This window comes from Diachasma alloeum, unplaced genomic scaffold (assembly GCF_001412515.2).
Source record: "Diachasma alloeum isolate Michigan unplaced genomic scaffold, Dall2.0 Dall_scaffold_01292, whole genome shotgun sequence".
Classification (NCBI taxonomy): Eukaryota; Metazoa; Arthropoda; class Insecta; order Hymenoptera; family Braconidae; genus Diachasma; species Diachasma alloeum.
This window is the reverse complement of record NW_021681399.1, coordinates 4,769-16,095: the sequence shown is the minus strand read 5'-3', so window position 1 is coordinate 16,095 and position 11,327 is coordinate 4,769. Positions and strand designations below refer to the sequence as shown.

At 40.3% G+C, this 11,327-nt stretch overlaps 1 protein-coding gene across 2 annotated transcripts; it reads right to left on the bottom strand.

Annotated features, from left to right (window-relative positions):
• Positions 1–9,555: 9,555 nt before the first annotated feature.
• LOC107046305 (poly [ADP-ribose] polymerase tankyrase-like) lies at positions 9,556–11,145 on the bottom strand. Of its 2 annotated transcripts, none has more exons than XM_015268897.1 (3): positions 10,426–11,145; positions 10,088–10,290; positions 9,556–9,641 (listed from the first exon to the last, which is right to left on the bottom strand). In XM_015268897.1, exons 1-3 carry the CDS (start codon positions 10,616–10,618, stop codon positions 9,630–9,632), a joined length of 408 nt encoding a protein of 135 aa, XP_015124383.1. In that variant the 5' UTR covers positions 10,619–11,145; the 3' UTR covers positions 9,556–9,629. The 2 variants fall into 2 exon arrangements, with proteins under 2 accessions (XP_015124383.1, XP_015124382.1); XM_015268896.1 differs by lacking the exon at positions 9,556–9,641 and adding an exon at positions 9,946–10,020.
• Positions 11,146–11,327: the final 182 nt, after the last annotated feature.

Genomic DNA, 11,327 nt, shown 5'->3' with positions numbered 1-11,327 from the left:
TCACTTCGAGGGAAAAAATCGCGAATTAATTAATCAAACCGCGAATTAAACCGCGAATTAAACCGCGACCCCGCGAATCAAACCGCGAATTGAACCGCGACCCCGCGAAGTAATCAACCATCCACCCACCCACTTCCATCTGACCCCCCTACTGGGCCCCAACGACCAGGTCGACGACAAAAACGTTGTGCCAGAACCCGTATTACTACTCTACTAAGCTTCACAGTATTTTTTCCCTATCGAATAGAAGCACTCGATGAGATATCTTTTTTCTTGAATTGTCAAATCACTCATTACTGCTAACAAACTAAGGCTCCTGCCACAGTGCGAATAAAACTGATTGGCCCCTAGTAAACGTAACACAAACGTAGAGAGTCAAAGTTATTTTGGATGAGTCAGCAGGTGAGTTTAGTTTTCACACATTCCTCTGGGACACACTGTACAAGTATGTCCACCATTCCGAGACTGCTGGAGACTTACCCAATGACTTTGTCTTATGACGTGACTGAGCTTCCAATGGATCTTGGTCCAGAGGCGGAGCACCAAATTTCAAATTGTGTTCATTCGCGAGCGCCTCATGTCTACAAGCATGTCCACCATTACGAGACTGCTGGAGACATACCCAATGACTTTGTCGTATGACGTGACTGAGCTTCGAATGGATCTCGGTCCAGAGGCGGAGCACCAAATTTCAAATTGTGTTCATTCGCGAGCGCCTCATGTCTACAAGCATGTCCACCATTACGAGACTGCTGGAGACATACCCAATGACTTTGTCGTATGACGTGACTGAGCTTCGAATGGATCTCGGTCCAGAGGCGGAGCACCAAATTTCAAATTGTCTTCATTCGTGAGCGCCTAATGTCTGCAAGTATATCCACCATTCCGAGACTGCTGGAGACATACCCAATGACTTTGTCTTATGACGTGACTGAGCTTCAAATGGATCTCGGTCCAGAGGAGGAGCACCAAATTTCAAATTGTCATCATTCGTGAACGCCTAATGTCTACAAGTATGTCCACCATTCCGAGACTGCTGGAGACATACCCAATGACTTTGTCTTATGACGTGACTGAGCTTCAAATGGATCTCGGTCCAGAGGAGGAGCACCAAATTTCAAATTGTCATCATTCGTGAACGCCTAATGTCTACAAGTATGTCCACCATTCCGAGACTGCTGGAGACATACCCAATGACTTTGTCTTATGACGTGACTGAGCTTCAAATGGATCTCGGTCCAGAGGAGGAGCACCAAATTTCAAATTGTCATCATTCGTGAACGCCTAATGTCTACAAGTATGTCCACCATTCCGAGACTGCTGGAGACATACCAAGTGGCTTTGTCTTATGACGTGACTGAGCTTCAAATGGATCTCGGTCCAGAGGCGGAGCACCAAATTTCAAATTGTCATTCGTGAGCGCCTAATGTCTACAAGTATGTCCACCATTCCGAGACTGCTGGAGACATACCAAGTGGCTTTGTCTTATGACGTGACTGAGCTTCAAATGGATCTCGGTCCAGAGGCGGAGCACCAAATTTCAAATTGTCATTCGTGAGCGCCTAATGTCTACAAGTATGTCCATCATTCCGAGACTGCTGGAGACATACCCAACGACTTTTTCTTATGACGCGACTGAGCTTCCAATGGATCTCGGTCCAGAGGCGGAGCACCGAATTTCAAATTTTCTTCATTCGCAAGCGCCTCATGTCTACAAGCATGTCCACCATTACGAGACTGCTGGAGACATACCCAATGACTTTGTCTTATGACGTGACTGAGCTTCCACTGGATCTCGGACCAGAGACGGAGCACCAAATTTCAAATTGTCTTCATTCGTGAGCGCCTAATATCTACAATTATGTCGACCATTCCGAGACTGCTGGAGACATATCCAATGACTTTGTCTTATGACGTGACTGAGCGTCCACTGGATCTCGGTCCAGAGGCGGAGCACCAAATTTCAAACTGTCTCCATTCGCGAGCGCCTAATGTCTCCAAGCATATCCACCATTCCGAGACTGCTGGAGCCATACCCAATGACGTTGTCTTATGACGTGACTGAGCTTCGGATGGATCTCGTTCCAGAGGCGGAGCACCAAATTTCAAATTATCATTCGTGAGCACCTAATGTCTACAAGTATGTCCACCATTCCGAGACGGCTGGAGACATATCCAATGACATTGTCTTATGACATGACTGAGCTTCCACTGGATCTCGGTCCAGAGGCCGAGCACCAAATTTCAAATTGTCTTCATTCGTGAGCGCCAAATGTCTACAAGCATGTCCACCATTCCGAGACTGCTGAAAACGTGGCCAATGATTGTCTCTTGACTCAACTAAGTCACTATTAAAACTTGGACGACGGATGAAGCACCAAATTAAAAATTGCCTCCACTTGGTAGCGTTTAACGTCTCCAAGCGTTTCTAACACTCTGAGACTCCTGGAGTTATGTCCAATGACCCTGCCTCTTGACACGACTGAGCCTCTGAAAAACTTGACTACAGGTGGAGCACCAAATTTTTGGTTTGTCTCACCGAATAGCATATAATTTGAGGAATTCACCGTACCCATATCCCTTTCGCCCCTACACTTCTTTCATCCCATCTTTCAAACCGTTCCGTTTTTGTAAAAAAAAAAAAACATTTTTCTGGAGTTTTCTCTCCAGTATCCAAAAGCACATAGAAAACGCCTTATTATCCCCTAGATTTGATTTTTTTAATCGTTTTTTTCCACACTTTTCTCGCTAATTTGATGCTCATATTTAAAAAACGCAATTTTTAGAAATTCTATTAGAGCACGAAAAAAAATATTTGGCACCAAAAGAGCGCCTAAATAGCGCCTAACTTTGCATATATTTTGGTTCCGATTGGAGTACCTAGGACTGCCAACTTGAAGGACAGTGAACTGTTGAGTTATGATGTGAACAAGATTTTTCATGAAAAAATGGCAATATCTTCAAATTTTGTCTGAACGGGTATATATATTTCAATCAATCCAGATAAAGGCTATCGAGATAAGTGTATTGAAAAAAAATTTAAATCGGTGGAGTAGATTTTGAGATATTGAGGAATAACGAAATTTAAAGAAGTTGTTATTTCTCAGGAATTACTGGACTTATCGGGTTGAAACTGCGCACCAAATTGAAGCTTAATCATGGCTACCATGAGCCAAAATTTCACACTTTAATCGACAAATTTGACCGTATTTAAGTTGAATTTTGTAAAAATTGATCACCAAAAACCCAAGTTGTCACACACATACCTACAGACATGGCCATAAAAACATCATTTCTTCGGGTTTCGTAACATTCTAGGCCATTTGCCATAAAAATGAGAAAATCGAAAAATCGCTCAAATACAAGATTTCTATTCGGAAGCAAAAATAGTAAAGTCGATGTTAAAAATCTCAAATTTTGTGAAATAATTAGCATTGTTTGGAATTGGTTCGTAATGTTTGATCCGCGGACAAAATTTCTGCGACAAAATTTCCGCAAGAAAATAAGTGACGACAATTTATCCATTGACAATTTTTCCACCGACAATTTCCCCCACGTCCATTATTCCCGAGGTACAAAATGACCACCGGCAAATTTGCTAGAGGTTTCATTCAGCTTTCATCCTCTTTTGAAACAATATCAAGTTCCAAAGAAAAGCACCCCAGAATTCAGAGATAACATTTAATTCGCCATTTTCAATTCGATAACTCACATTTTACATACAATTACCATGCTGCCGTCAGTTCAGCAAACAAATTTCCCTCAATTCATAAAAGCCCGCCATTACGATTGATAAATATACATTATAACCATTTTCTGACATTGAATCAGCACAAAATTATAACTAATACTAAATTAAAAGGAAATTAAATGCAAATTTCATAATACTGAATTTGTATAGTAGTGAATTAAATGCAAATTTCGTGTGAGGTAAGGCGGTATCGGTGATAATACAAATGGGAAGACTTTGTGAAATAGTGAACTGGATTGGAATCGAAAAGAGAGTGCAGTCAGTTTCGGACATCAAGCCAGCTGACTTCAAGAACGAGAAAGTCAGCTGGACGGACAGACCCTGCTCCTCCACATGACGGAAGAATACGCCATGCATGGGTTTTTCGACGTGCTGACGGAGCAAGCTGGACTGCTCCGCCTCCTTAATGATCGCTCTTCGCCGAATTTTAGCCATGCTGGCTAATGAATCATGAGCCAACTGCCCATCCAGGCCCCGACGAAATTCTAAACCGAGAGCTTCAGCCGCGATATTGGCTGCCTTACAGATAAAGGCTTGAATCCCATGAAGTTCATGATCGTGAACAAACTCCAAGAAAGGATCCAAGCCATTCATGACGTCACAAGCCAAACCAAGGACCAGGCGCTCATGGAGACTCTAAGCTGAGAAGCCCGCGCCCTCCACTGTCTCGCGAGAAGTATAACCGCGGACAGACCGTGGATGGAGACTCCGATGGATGTTCATGAGCTTACGAGTATCTCGGTCCAGCTGTTTCAGCTCACTCCTCCTTCATTTGAGCACGTCAAAGGAGTACAGAAGAATTGGCACAGCGAACATATTTGTCGCGGTTACCTTGTTCTTTCTGGAAAGTTCGAACTTCCAAACTTTCCGAAGCCGCCGACGATACTCCTCACGAAGAGTCTCTTTGACTGCCTCAGTATCCACAACGGATCGCTGATTGAAGCCAATATATCTATAAGACTCTTCGGCGCCAAGATGTCCGATGACGCTTCCATCCGCTAGATGAATATCCTTCATCCCATCCCCAACCTTCCCCCTCTTCATGTGGAAAACTGCGCACTTGTCCAACCCGAAACTCAGACCGACTGCTCGAGAGTACACCGCGACAACATCAAGCTGGAACTTGAGCTGTCGGTCTCTTGAGGCAAATAATATCAGGTCATCCATATAAAATATATGGCTAACCTGATGTCTCTTATCGCCAGGTCTCCCTGGCTTGGTACTCACCAACACAGCGTAAAGCAACAGAAAGGGGCATCAGCGAGATGCAGAACAAGAGAGGACTCAAGGTATCACCTTGAAAAACTCTCTTGAATTGCACCAACCCTGAAGTCAGCCCACCCCCACCAGATGTTATGGTGAAGCGCGTTCTCCAAAGCGGCGCAAGATCTTTAAGGCACCTTACTACATTATCTTCAACCGCAAGACTCCAATAGCAGAAATATGAGATGGTGACTCGTGCTATCAAATGCTTTACGATAGTCGACCCAGACTACCGACAGGTTACGATGATATTGGATCGAATCGCGCCATACGCAGCGATCGACTAGCAAACTCCCCTTGCAACCTGACAGCGACCGCTTTGCTCCACGCTATTCATAAATCTGTTGCCACACTGGTTGTATGTCATGCAAAATATGCTCATTTAAAACCCCAGTAAAGAGCTTGTAGAGCGTATTTAAATACATGATACGCCGATAGTTTGCCGAATCAGACAAGTCTCCCTTCTTCGGGGGCAGCATAGTTCTCCCCACCACCAACCCCTCAGGACGCAATGCACTACCATCGATAAATGACGTGAATATCCGAGCTAGATGGCTATGAACAGAAGTAAACCTCTTCCACCAAAAGGCGTTGATGCCATCGGGGCCTGGAGTAGCATGGTTCTTCATACCCCGTAGCGCAGCTTGAATTTCCTCCTGAATGACTGGGGTGTTAACGGCGTTTTGCTGCTTGTTTTTCTTTTCTTCTCATCAAGAAAATCAAACGAACAAACTTGGAAAATGTGACCGAGGAAATTCTGTAGAAAATATGTCAATAGAGTAAGTTGTATAAAAAAATTTCATACTTTTGACTTTTTCTGTAGAATATGTTCGATTGACCATTTCAATCAAATCGACCAAAAACTAATAGAAAGTTCAATGGAAATCGAGTAGAATGGTCTAGCAAATTCCCTAGGTTTTTCTGCTAAACTTTCATCCGTGGCTAACAGTATATACGCAACCAAAACCTGTTCGATGTGAATGATATATTATGTATGAAGAAACTCAGGCACAAAAAATGAATAACAAATTTGAGTAATAGTGACTGCCCATCAGAATTATCCTTAACCTTTACACTGAACCCCTCCGAAAACGCACGTTTAGCATACCCTGGGCTCTGTCAGACCGCTGTTCCGTCTGTATCGCATTTCCCGTTTGTTTCAGCGAATAAATCGATACTTTTTGTAACTGAAGGTTCAAATGAGGGCTAAAACAGGGAAAGGTTAAACAGGGAAGAGTTGAACAGAAGAGGCAAAACGTATGAGTATATTTAATTTTATTTTTTTTCTTCATACATAAGTGTTTGTTATGAACAATTTTTCATATAAATCTCGCCTGTTAACCCTCGATTATTGAACTAACAAAGACGTGACATTCATTATGAACAATTGGTGATAATTATTATTTGTGATCAATTCCCTCAGGGAATAAATTCGAAGAAAGATTGGTGATTTCATGAATTTATTGAGATGAAAAAAAAATGAAAAACGTTTGTATCAATTGTAACCGATGAAATAAGAAGCTACTGGAAGTTTGACATTTTTTTCTTACATTTATCAATAGTTATACACTGAAAGTTTTTAAAGCAGTCCCACAGACTGGAAGTTCGGTGTAAAGGTCAACATTCTCAGCAAGATGTGACTTGTTTTATAACCCTTATAATTCACACAGTCTCATGAAGTGGTAGTTGTTTTTCAACTACAGGGGATGGATAAATACCAGAAACGTATGTCAAAGATCATGAAAGGTTGAAAACTGTGAGTTGTGGAAGATAGTGAAACTATGGATTAATCCATTGTTTTATTCTTTTGATACAGGAAGATGGTATACAGATAACTTGTATTGAGACTGAGTCGAAAATAATTCGAGCTGCTTATACAAAATTTCACATAGCTGTTTAAGGCAATGATAGTTATATTATTGTTCAAGGTCCGCCGTTATTTCCACAATGAGTTGTTGATCAATAAGTCAAAGTTGAAGAATATAGATATATTCAAATATTTCAATTCAAGTCAACTACTGATACTCACACTGATCTGCTTCATTATTTTAAAAAAAACCCGATTATAGAAATAACCCAAAGTAAAAAATTCATTGTCGATTAAGTGTTATGGAGCCGCCGAAATATGTGATCCAGTTATAAATATACGAAAAATATGTTCGGGGAAGCTCGAATCACGCATAACAATTAATTGTCGCATCACCTCAATAGTGTTTCGCCAATAAATTGCAGGTAAAATTCCACCAATGCAGGCAATGATTGCTAACAAATTTCCTCAGACTTCCTGAGCTAATTCGACGGTTCAATTCGGACAAGTTCAAAGGGGCCTAAAAATAAATACCGATTTTGTAAGGCGACCATTGTTGTCAGTCGATAGCAGGACTCATGGAATATAATTTGACTATTAAACATTACCAAGTCCGAGTAATAACTGACTATTAGAAATGATGATGAGGACAATTCAAGAAAATAAGGCCCGGTCGCGCGATTCGCGCGCTCCCTTTTTGGGGTGTGATCGGTAGGGGTTGGTGGAATTGGGTGTGACCCATTACAAGTCTAACCAATAACTTCCCGACTATTTGTTTTTGTTGACGCTGGGGTCATGCCGCAGTGAATGCGGCGCACGCTATACGCAACGCTAGTCATTGTCAGAAATACTCGCAAAACAGTTGGATAATTATTTCATGCGTTGCATGCGTTTAGCGTTGCATCCATTGTGGCATTACCCTTAGGGTGATTTCGCAAAGAACGCATTTGCAATTTAAGTTAACTCACACTTCAATCAAGTTTGATTTGAACCCACTTTTTACTTGACCCACTTCAAAATTCTCTCAACTCCGAAGTTGATCCACTTAAAAATTTGCAACTTCAAAGTTAACGCACTAAAATTTTCCAACTTTCCCTTTTTTTTAATTGCAAAATTCGAAAGTTTTATTTAAAAAACTCAACAACCACTGAGACGATTTTGCTCAAAATCAAATGAGAATCAAGTTATGTGGAGACGCATCGATTACACAAAATTAATTCAAATCCCATCGTTGCCTTAGGTAAAATGGTCGAATTTCTGTGAAATGAACGCTTTTTGGCATTTTTTTACAAGTTTTATGCGGATAAATAAAAAACCGTCGAGTCAAATTTTTCATAAACTAAACAGTTCTAAGTTACATGAACACGCATCGTTTGAAGGAAGAAAAAAATCAATCGCTTCATTCGTTCAGGAGATATCGTCGGACAAAATTTTGGTCGCATACGTACACACACACACACATGTCTTCAAAAATGTATCAGGATGATTCTGGAGGTCGAGAAATTTGGGGAAATCATCAAAATTCCACATTCGATTTTCGGGGTCATTGCAATAACTTCCTCCCCGCGGGTCGGGAAGTTAAAAATTCATGTTTGAATAACTCCAGAACCGCTGAGACAATTTTGCAGGAATTTCACTCCAGTCTTAGGTACACAAAGCTCCATCGATTATGATGGAGAGAAATCGATCCCATCATTACTTTGAGAGAAAGTCAAAATTGTAAAAAAATGTGATTTTTCGACGTTGATTTACTAGTTTTACTGCAATATCTAAAGAACCGCTAAGACGATGTTCTTCAGAATCTAATCAGTTCTAAGTTCCATGAAGATGCATTGATTACAAAAAAAATTGAATCGCATCGTTTGTTCGAGAGAGATCGTTGGGCAAAATTTTGTTTACGTACATACATACACACACACACACACACACACATCCGCACATACAGACCGGTCTCCAAAAAGGGTCGGGAGAGTTTATAAAGGGTCATGAAACGTGGAGAAATCATGAAATTTCCACATTCGTTTTTCGGGATCATTACAATAACTCCCTTCGGGTCGGGAAATTAAAAAATCGATGAAAGTATAACAGAAGATCAAATTGTTCCAGACAGTGTACATATCACTGCTCGCGATTTTGAAATGAAAAACAAAAAGCCAAAAATTGATTCAATTGGCAGTCAAAAAATTAATAGGAAAAGCGTGATCTATTGCACATACACCTCATTGAGACTCTGCAAGATGAATTAACACTACCAAAAAAGGTTAATTCCATCATTTCCGCTGAAAATTTCTGATCCTACCAAGTATCCACGTTCACTTAAAGTTGTAAAAACATATGATTCATGGACAATGCGGCGAGTAGTATCTTGTGAATAGAAAATGGAAATCGAGACATTTCCGTAAAAATTATAAGACTAGGGCTAATTAAAGGCAAAATTATGGAGATGCAGAAACTCTGTGCTGAGTGCGCGTAGCGCGCCTTATAATCCGAGTCTTTTTTTATAAAGGAAAAGGAAGGTTAATTCCCTTCCACCCATGTACCATAGAATGAGGTAAATCGTTGAAAAATTAAAAAATTCCCGGGTCTTCTCAGAATATGACAGAGGTCTCTTTTTTTCAAAAAATGAAAAGACGTACTTGTAATGAACATTTTTAAACAATGAAAAAAAAAACAAATCTGAACTGTAATTAGGAAACTGCCATTATTTCTGAACCTAAAATCGACAAAGTGGTCCCTTTTTATCCGGATGTCCACATATGAAATCCGAATTCTTCCATGAACAAACATTGCGATGTACTTCAGCGAAATTCAAGAAAAAAACTGAAAATATAGCAATTCGAATAAAGGCCGTTTTAAACATCCTAGATTAAGAGAAAAAATTATTTCTATAAAAATAATATTTATTCGGAAGAAATAAAGAAAAGTTGCAACTCTTCAGACCGAAAAAGTCTGAGTGAAGAAATTTGTGATTTTAATAATTATCCAAGGGTTTATGTTACGTCAGACACAACATAATCATTCTATAATAGACAAACATCATAATTGTGAGACATTGAACCTAATTTTACACCTGGAAATAGATAATCTGCAGAACTGCATCTTTCAAAAATGATTTACTACTACCCAAACAGCCAAATATTATTTTGCCAGAAATAATTTTTTCACTATGTGCAGCTCTTCACTTCAAATTCCATATAAACTATGAATAAAAAATTCATTGTAGTATCAAACAATCCATTTTTATTATTTTATTATTTTTTAATTACCTTGATAGCTGCTTCGTGCAGTGGAGTATAATTCCAATTATCCCTAGTATTAGGATTAGCTCCAGCTTCTAAGAGTAATCTAACAACATCGGAATGCCCAAAAGAACAAGCATTATGAAGAGGATGAAGACCTCCATCATCTCTAGCTTGAATCGAGGCACCTGCTGACAGTAGAAACTCCACCAACTCCCTCCTTCCATACCCTGTAATTGAGCAAGCTTTTTCACTTCTATAATTTTTATCAAGTTTCGTTTAACAATAATCCACTCTTTGGAACTGAGACACACATTTCTCTGTAAAAAATAAATACAAAAAAAAGGAACGCTTTCCCTGCTCACCAGCTGCGAAGTGAAGAGGAGTTGACTTGCGTCCAGCCGTATCCCTCGCATTAACAGTCTTCGGATTAACTAATTTCTTAACTTTCATTAAATCACCATTTTTACATGCCTCAAATAATTCCCTCAATGGATCTTCTCCAATAGAGCCAACGAGGGAATCGGCATTCACCAAGCCTGATCGTCGTCCTGCCATTCTCTACCAAGTCGCCATTTTCACGCCACTGTCACAAGTCCATTGCTATTATAACTGCTGCACATGGAGCTTCCTGAAATTGACGGCCGCTAGACGTTTATGACGATACTGATGATTTATTATCATTTTTTCATTAATTCAATCAGTAAAACTGATGCACTAGATGACTTCGATGACGTTGAATTATAACTGCAATTGTCATTTTCTCGTTTCTTTCTCTCTATTATTCTATCGAGTGGGCCATGTGAGGAAATGTTAATTTTTTTTTTTTCGGTATACTTTTATTTACAAAACATTTTTATTTCACCAACCGCAATTGAGGCCGACGCACAATCAAAAAACAAAGCGATAACCAACAGATATTAGCAACAAGGAATAAGCTAAATGGAATTGGAACAAAGAATACTGACGCCCATAAAAGAAGTTCGGAGCCGTTTGCAGGGGGGTGGGAGATAATTAACAGAGATAATAGGGGAGTTTGCTCAGGCTTATGGGAACTGTTCGATCAGAGATAATAGGGAAGATTGCTCAGGCTTATTGGAACTGTTCGATCAGAGCAAAGAGGATAGACCTGAGTAGAGACCCGGATCGGGGGGTTTGACTGACTCCAAAAATGTTAGTTGGTACCCCACGGGAAAGGCGGCGTCCCGGTCGAATTGTCGGTAAATGTGAGTCGGGTGCGTGAGTAACTCGGCAGTAGCAGTCCTGC

What these genes read in the sequence shown, in the direction of transcription:
- LOC107046305 (XM_015268896.1), bottom strand. Translation starts at nt 10,618, where the DNA reads ATGGCAGGACGACGATCAGGCTTGGTGAATGCCGATTCCCTCGTTGGC. An exon ending in TCCTCTTCACTTCGCAGCTG is followed by an intron (nt 10,291 to 10,425) that starts GTGAGCAGGGAA and finishes GCTCAATTACAG; the next exon opens with GGTATGGAAGGAGGGAGTTG. An exon ending in TGCACGAAGCAGCTATCAAG is followed by an intron (nt 10,021 to 10,087) that starts GTAATTAAAAAA and finishes TTTTATTCATAG; the next exon opens with TTTATATGGAATTTGAAGTG.